At 32.3% G+C, this 7,212-nt stretch overlaps 1 protein-coding gene across 1 annotated transcript; it reads left to right on the top strand.

Moving 5' to 3' along the window:
* The first annotated feature begins 578 nt into the window (after positions 1 to 578).
* LOC145952351 (zinc finger BED domain-containing protein RICESLEEPER 2-like) lies at positions 579 to 2,745 on the top strand. The gene is made up of 4 exons (XM_083064699.1): positions 579 to 813; positions 897 to 1,838; positions 2,425 to 2,553; positions 2,660 to 2,745. Exons 1-4 carry the CDS (start codon positions 579 to 581, stop codon positions 2,743 to 2,745), a joined length of 1,392 nt encoding a protein of 463 aa, XP_082920825.1.
* Positions 2,746 to 7,212: the final 4,467 nt, after the last annotated feature.

The following is a 7,212-nucleotide window of genomic DNA, read 5'->3' as shown; positions in this document are numbered from 1 at the left end:
TAATAAGTAACACATTGAATAAACAAGTTTCAATCAGAATGAATCATCCTATAATTTAAATTAGTAATGGTGACTTTCACGTGCCAATACTTATAGTTAAGATTAACATGCTAGTGAACTTGGATTGGGCACATATGAACAGAATCAAAGGTGTAGTAAATAAAATACTTGTAGTTACGCTTACCAAACCTTTCTTTTATTGAGTATAAAATCTTTCTTGCCAGACCTTGTAATACTCTGTACAATAGTGTTATCTCCTCTTACCTTTTCAAGTATCATAGAAGCAAGTTCCTAACAATAATTATTTTCTCTCAATATTAAAGCATAGTGAAGAGTTTAATTATTGAATTGTGATTAATTATTTTAGCTTTCCAAAAATATTTCAACTTTAATTATTTCAGTTATATGATTTTAATTATGTTAGCATAATAAGAAAATTTTGGTTTAATAATTTCAGCTTTAATGATTGCACTATGGAATCTTTTGAGAATTTGTTAGATGAAAGTGTTGAGGTTAATGATGATGTAGACTAGAATAACATTTCAGCTAATGAAGAAGATTAACTTGGTGAGTCTAAAATGTTAGTTAAAAGGTGTAGGAATCTTACATCTTCTGTGTGGAGTTATTTTGACAAACCTATTAAACATCCTGATAGGAAAATGAGGGCTAAATGCAAGTATTGTAAGAAAGACCTTGTGGGTGGTGGGAGTATCGGTGGAGCTTCAACTTTAATTCGTCACATGAAAAGATGTGAGAATAGGCCAAAAACATTTGCTGATTCTGATGTCGGGGAACTAGTTCTTGATCATTATGGTAAAATAAGGAGTCGAATAATTGATCAAAATATGTTAAATGACATGATACCTATGATGTTAAGATACAATACTCTTTTGTAGAACGTAAGAGGTTTAGAGAGTTGATACAATATTTGCATCTTGATGCTAAGATACCCTCTAGGCGTGTTGCTACTTCAAAAGTGAACAAAATGTATGAGTGTGAAAAAGAAAAATTGAAACTAATGTTGTCTAAACTTCCTGGTAGAATAAACTTGACTTTAGATGTGTGGACTTCTTATACTATGGAGGGTTATATTTCATTGATTGCACACTATGTTGATCAAAATTGGAAGTTACATAGCAAAATGCTTAATTTCTCTCATTTTCCTCCTCCACATTTCGGGCGTGAAATGGCTAAAATCATATATGATTTCTTGGAAGATTGGGGGATTAAGAGAAAAATATTTTCATTAACTTTGGATAATTCTTCTTCGAATGACAAAATACAAGATTATTTGAAGGAAAGACTTCTTTTGCAAAATAATGGTTTATTGTGTGGTGGCGAATTTTTTTATATTCGATGTGTTGCTCACATTTTAAATCTTATAGTTCAAGAAGGGTTGAAATTTGCTGGTCAGGATATTCATAAAATTAAAGAAAGCATCAAGTATGTTAAGGGGTCAAAGGGAAGAATAAGGTCTTTTAAAGCTTGCATTGCTAAAATTGGTGGTATGAATACAAAGATGGGTTTGCATTTAGATGTTGTTACTAGGTGGAATTCAACCTTTTTGATGCTTGAGAGTGCACTTTCGTATCAACGTGCTTTTACTAGTCTTGCATTTGAAGATAGAAGCTATTTGAATTGTCCTACTAATGAAGAATGGGATAAAAGGAGAAAAAATCCATTCTATCAAATCACTGAATTGCTATATGGTTCTTCTTATCCCACATATAATTTATATTTCATTCAAGTGTGGAAAATTGAATGCTTGTTGATTAAAAATGTTTCAAATGAAAATGGGATGATTAGAGTCATGGCAAGTGAAATGAGAGGGAAATTTGGTAAATATTGGAGTGAATATAGCATTGTGCTTTCCTTTGGATGCATTTTAGATCCTCATTTTAAGTTTGAATTTTTTAAGTTTTGTTATTCAAAGATTGGTCTTGATCCAATGGCTTGTCAAGCAAAGTTGAAAGTTGTGAAGCACAAATTATACTCTATATAATGAATATGTTAAGTTGTATTCAAAAGAAACAATTTCCAATGTTGGTTCATCACAAGAGATTCCATCAATTAGTAGTTTTGCTAAAGGAAACTCATCAACATCACAATGGCTTATAGTGAATGTAAGTTATACTTTTCTTTATTCCTTATATATTATTTACTTTTTTTAATTAACTTTGACTATTTTTTTATTTACTGGTACTCTCTATTTTTTTATGGAAATAATGTTGGAGTATATACAATATGAGAATGATAATTTGTCACATGTGGGTAAATCTCAATTGAACACATATCTAGAAGAGCAAAAACTTTCTTCTCAATATCACCCAAATTTAGATCTTTTGCAATATTGGATGGAGAATAAAGTTAGGTTTCCAAAACTTGCATTGATGACATGTGACATTTTAAGCATTCAAATAACAGTTGTTGCTTCGGAATCGGCATTTAGTATTGGTTCACATGTGCTCAATAAATATCGAACTTCACTTCTTGAAGAAAATGTTCAAGCATTAATATGTACTAGAAATTGGAAATTAGTATTTGATGTGCATGGTAAATTTTAAAATTATCTTCCTAGATGTTTCAATAAATTATTTACCATTTTAACTAGCTTACTTTTAACTAATATTATGTCTTATGATGTTGTGATGATTTGTAGGAAAAGAGGATGAAAATGAGGAGATAGAGAATGATGATCAACCTACATCAAATATGGACTCAAATGTTATTATTGGATATGCTTGATTATATTTGATAGATGTATTTGGACTTACAAATTTTTTATGTTTGTTTTTAAGATATTAATTAAGAGTTTGATGTTTTAAGATATTTGGACTTTGATGTATTTGGACTTACAAATGTTTTATATTTGCTTGGTTGTGTATTAGGACTTTTAAAGTTTTAAGGTAGTAAGACTTTAATATTTAGTTAATAGTTGGTATGCTTGGACTTAAAATTTTAAAGACATTGAGACTTTGATATTTCTATTAGAATGTGTAAACTTTGTTATTTAAGACTTTGATTTATTATTTACAATGTTTGATGTTATTGTTAGAAGTATATTATATCATTTTATATGTAATTTTTTTCCTCATGTTTTCATAGGTGAAATAAAGGGGAAAAAATCAATATATCTCATTGAATGTGTCAATATTCATTAAAAAAAATCTAGATTTAATTGGGCCTACGGACCAGACCGTTTATCCACGAGTTTCACGGGCTGGATACAGACTTGAAATTTTTAATCCATTTATTTCGTGGGCTAGATTTATTTGGGCTGTTAAAAATGCGGACTTTGTGGATCGAGCCTTAAACGGGTCGAACCGGTCCGCATGCCCACCCCTAGAGCCTACCTTAGGAAAAGGCATATTCCTCCTTACTTTGAGAGTGAGTTAATGGATAAAATCCAAAGACTCCAACAACAGAATATGAGTGTAGAGGAATATAGGCAACACATGGAACTCCTAATGTGTAGGGTAGGGATAAGGGAGGAGTAACGAACCACTATAGCAAGATTCCTTAATGGGCTCAACATAGAAATAAAGGATAAAGTTGACCTACTACCTTACCAAGATTTTAATGAATTATTTCAATTATGCATTAGGATAGAAAATCAAAATAAAAAGGTCTAATTTTAGGAAGGATACTACCTCCTATTCTATGAAAGATTATAAGAAGGAAGGAGCCTCATATTACCATAAGGATAAGACCTAAGAAAAATTCAAAGAAAAAGAAAAAGAAAAACCTAAGGAAAAATCTTCTAGTGACACTAGGACTAGTTCCATTAAGTGCTTTAAGTGCTTAGGAAGGGTTCACATAGCATCCCAATGTCCCACCAAGAAAACCATGATATTAAAAGGGAATGAAATCCTAAGTGAGGATAGCACCACATCTTCTTCATCTTCCTTCAGTGATGAAAACGTAAGCCATATTCTAGTGAGGAAGCTCCATCATGTGGAGGTGATCTATTTGTTGCCCAAAGGTTACTTACCAATCAACCTTGTGAACAAGACCAATCACAAAGAGAGAACCTTTTTCATTCTAGATGCAAAATTTTCAAGAAAACTTGTTATCTCATTGTTGATAGTGAATCTTGCAATAATTTTGTAAGCCAAAGGTTGGTTGACAAACTTAAAATGACAACTATAACCCATTCAAAATCTTATAAACTTCAATGGCTTAATGAGAGTGGACCTATAGAAGTCAAAGACCAAGTGAATATTCCTTTCTACATTAGAAAAAGATGAAATTTTATGTGAATTTTATGTGACATAATTCCAATGGATGCAAGCCATATTCTACTTGGAAGACCTTGGCAATTTGATAGAAGGGCCATCCATGATGGAATAACTAATAAAATACGCCTAGTACAATATACCTTGGCTCCTTTTTCACCTTCTCAAATGTTAGAGGATAATATGCCCATGAAAAAAAAAGTTAGATGATGAGAGAAAAATAGAAAAAAAAAGTATAAAAAAAAAAAACTCCTAAGTCTTAAAGAGGAGTAAGAGAAGGTCTTAGAGTTGGGGGTGGTGTCTCCTCCAAGAAAGTTGTTCCTAGAAGTCAATTTTCCATTAAACATTCAATCAAACATGTCTTATAGTTGAACAACCTCTTTACCTTCTCTATGCTAAGGAGACACTTGTTGCCACAAGTTTTGAACTTAAGTCTCTTCCTAATGGGGTTCAAAATCTTTTAAAAGAATTTGATGACCTATTTTCTCAAGAAGTTCCAAGTAGACTTCCACCTTTAAGAGGGATAGGACACCAAATTAACTTGGTGCCTAGGGATAGCCTTCCTAATAGGTCTGCCTATAGGACCAATCCCTAAGAAACAAAAAAGATTGAGACTCAAGTTGAAAACTTGATGAAAAAGGGTTAGGTTCAAAAGAGCCTTAGCCCTTGTGCTGTGCCTATTCTCTTAGTTCCCAAGAAAGATGATACTTGGAGAATATGTACAAATTGTATAGCCATTAATAATATAACTATTAATTATAGACATCTAATCCATGGGTTAGATGATATGTTAGATGAGTTGCAAGGAGCACTCATATTTTCTAAGATTGATCTTAAAAGTGGTTACCACCAAATAAGAATCAAAAAAGGTCATGAGTGCAAAACTAATTATAGTCATGCATTTTGGCTTGACCAACACTCCTAGAACTTTCATGAGGTTAATGAACCATGTTCTTAGGTATTGTATAGGTAGGTTTGTAGTAGTATATTTTGATGATATTCTTATTAATAGTAAAAGCCTTAATGAACGTATAGGTCATCTTAAGAAAGTTCTAATCATTCTTAGGGACAACCACCTCTGCCAACTAAGAAAAATTTACTTTTTGTCAAGAAAATGTAAATTGTTTGGGATTTATAGTTGGTAAGTGAGCAGTTAAGGTTGATCCTGAAATGGTTAAAACTATCCAAGATTGGCCCATCCCTAAGAATGTAGGAGACATTAGGAGTTTTTATAACTTAACAAGCTTTTATAGGAGGTTTTTTAAGGACTTCTCCACTATTGCATCTCTTCTTAGTGAGTTGGTTAAGAAAGATGTGCCTTTTGTTTAGGGTGAAAAGCAAGAAAAAGCTTTTAAAATCTAAAAGACCAATTCACCAATGCACCCATTCTAGCCCTTCCAAACTTTTCTCAAACTTTTGAGCAAGAATGAGATGCAAGTGGTATTGGAATAGGTGCGGTTTTACTTCAAGGTGGCCACCCCATTTCATATTTTAATGAAAAACTAAGTAGTCCCACATTGAGTTATCCCACCTATGACAAACCTATATGCTCTCATCAGGGCCCTCAAAACATGGGAAAATTACTTAGTGACAAAAGAATTCATTATATGTACTGATCACGAGTCACTTAAGTATTTGAAAGGACAAGGTAAGTTAAATAAAAGGTATGCTAAGTGGGTAGAATATTTAAAACAATTCCCTTATGATATCAAATATAAGAAATGGAAAAGTAATGTTATAGCTAATGCACTTCCTAGAAGATACATATTACTTACTACCCTTAGTTCTCAAATTCTTGGATTTGATAACATTAAGGAATTGTATGGGCATGATCTAGATTTTCAATCCACCTATGCTCAATGCCTTAAGAAAGTTGTTGGTGGATTCTATATTAGTGATGGGTGTCTTTATAAGTTGCCTTAAGAAAATGTGCAAAATGTTAGCCATATCTCAAGAATTTTCTTTAGGTAAGTTGTTAGGTTGCATGGAATCCCTAAAACAATAGTTTCAAATAGGGATGTTAAGTTCCTAAGTCACTTTTGGAAAACACTTTGGGAAAGACTAGGAACTAAACTTCTATTTTCTACTATTTATGACCCACAAACTAATGGACAAACAGAAGTAGTTAATAGGTCCCTATCCACACTATTGAGGGTCATTTTAAGAAACAACAAAAAGTCTTGGGATGAACATCTTCCTCATATTGAATTTGCATACAATAGGGTGGTCCATAAGATTACCAATATTTCTCCTTTTAAGGTTATTCATGGATTTAACCCTCACACTCCTTTTGATATACTTCCATTGCCTGATACTACTTCTTATTCACATAAGGAAAGAGTATCTAAGGCTAATTTTATAAAGAAACTCCATGAGAAAGTTAAAGACCAAATTGAAAAACAAACTCAAAAATATATTAAATACAACAACAAAGGGATAAAGAAAATTGTATTTGAGGAATGAGACTTAGTTTGGCTCCGCTTGAGAAAAGATAGATTTCCTACACAAAGGAAGTCCAAAGTAAGTCCAAGAGGAGATGTTCCATTCCAAGTCCTCCAAAAGATAAATGATAATGCATATAGGCTAGATTTACCTTCTGAGTATAGTGTTAGAAATTCATTTAGTGTTTGTGATCTTTTTCCTTTTGCAGGTACAACTGACACTAATGATGAGAAGCTAAATCTGAGGCCAAATCCTTCTCAAGAAGAAGGGGATGATGGAGGACCATCATTGAAGACCTTTGACAAGGTCTATGATTAGGAGGTTAGAAGAAGCTACTAAACAAGATGTGCTTCTTAAACATGTGATTATCATAAACATAGAGTATGTGTTCTCTTCCTAGTTGCCTAGTCTTTTACTTATATACTTTATATAGTTTCTTTTACATTTCTTTGTATGTAGTAGTTAAATGTATATGTTTCTTTTACCCTTGTATTCAAGGGTGTATGTTTCTTTGTTTGTAGGTTATGCCTTTAGG

Source organism: Cajanus cajan, chromosome 10, assembly GCF_000230855.2.
Source record: "Cajanus cajan strain Asha chromosome 10, NIPB_CcT2T_4, whole genome shotgun sequence".
NCBI classification, from domain to species: domain Eukaryota; kingdom Viridiplantae; phylum Streptophyta; class Magnoliopsida; order Fabales; family Fabaceae; genus Cajanus; species Cajanus cajan.
Note: the sequence above shows the minus strand (reverse complement) of the source record. Positions and strands in the feature narration are given on the sequence as shown.

What these genes read in the sequence shown, in the direction of transcription:
- LOC145952351 (XM_083064699.1), top strand. Translation starts at nt 579, where the DNA reads ATGTTAGTTAAAAGGTGTAGGAATCTTACATCTTCTGTGTGGAGTTAT. An exon ending in ACTAGTTCTTGATCATTATG is followed by an intron (nt 814 to 896) that starts GTAAAATAAGGA and finishes ACTCTTTTGTAG; the next exon opens with AACGTAAGAGGTTTAGAGAG. An exon ending in ATTAGTATTTGATGTGCATG is followed by an intron (nt 2,554 to 2,659) that starts GTAAATTTTAAA and finishes GATGATTTGTAG; the next exon opens with GAAAAGAGGATGAAAATGAG.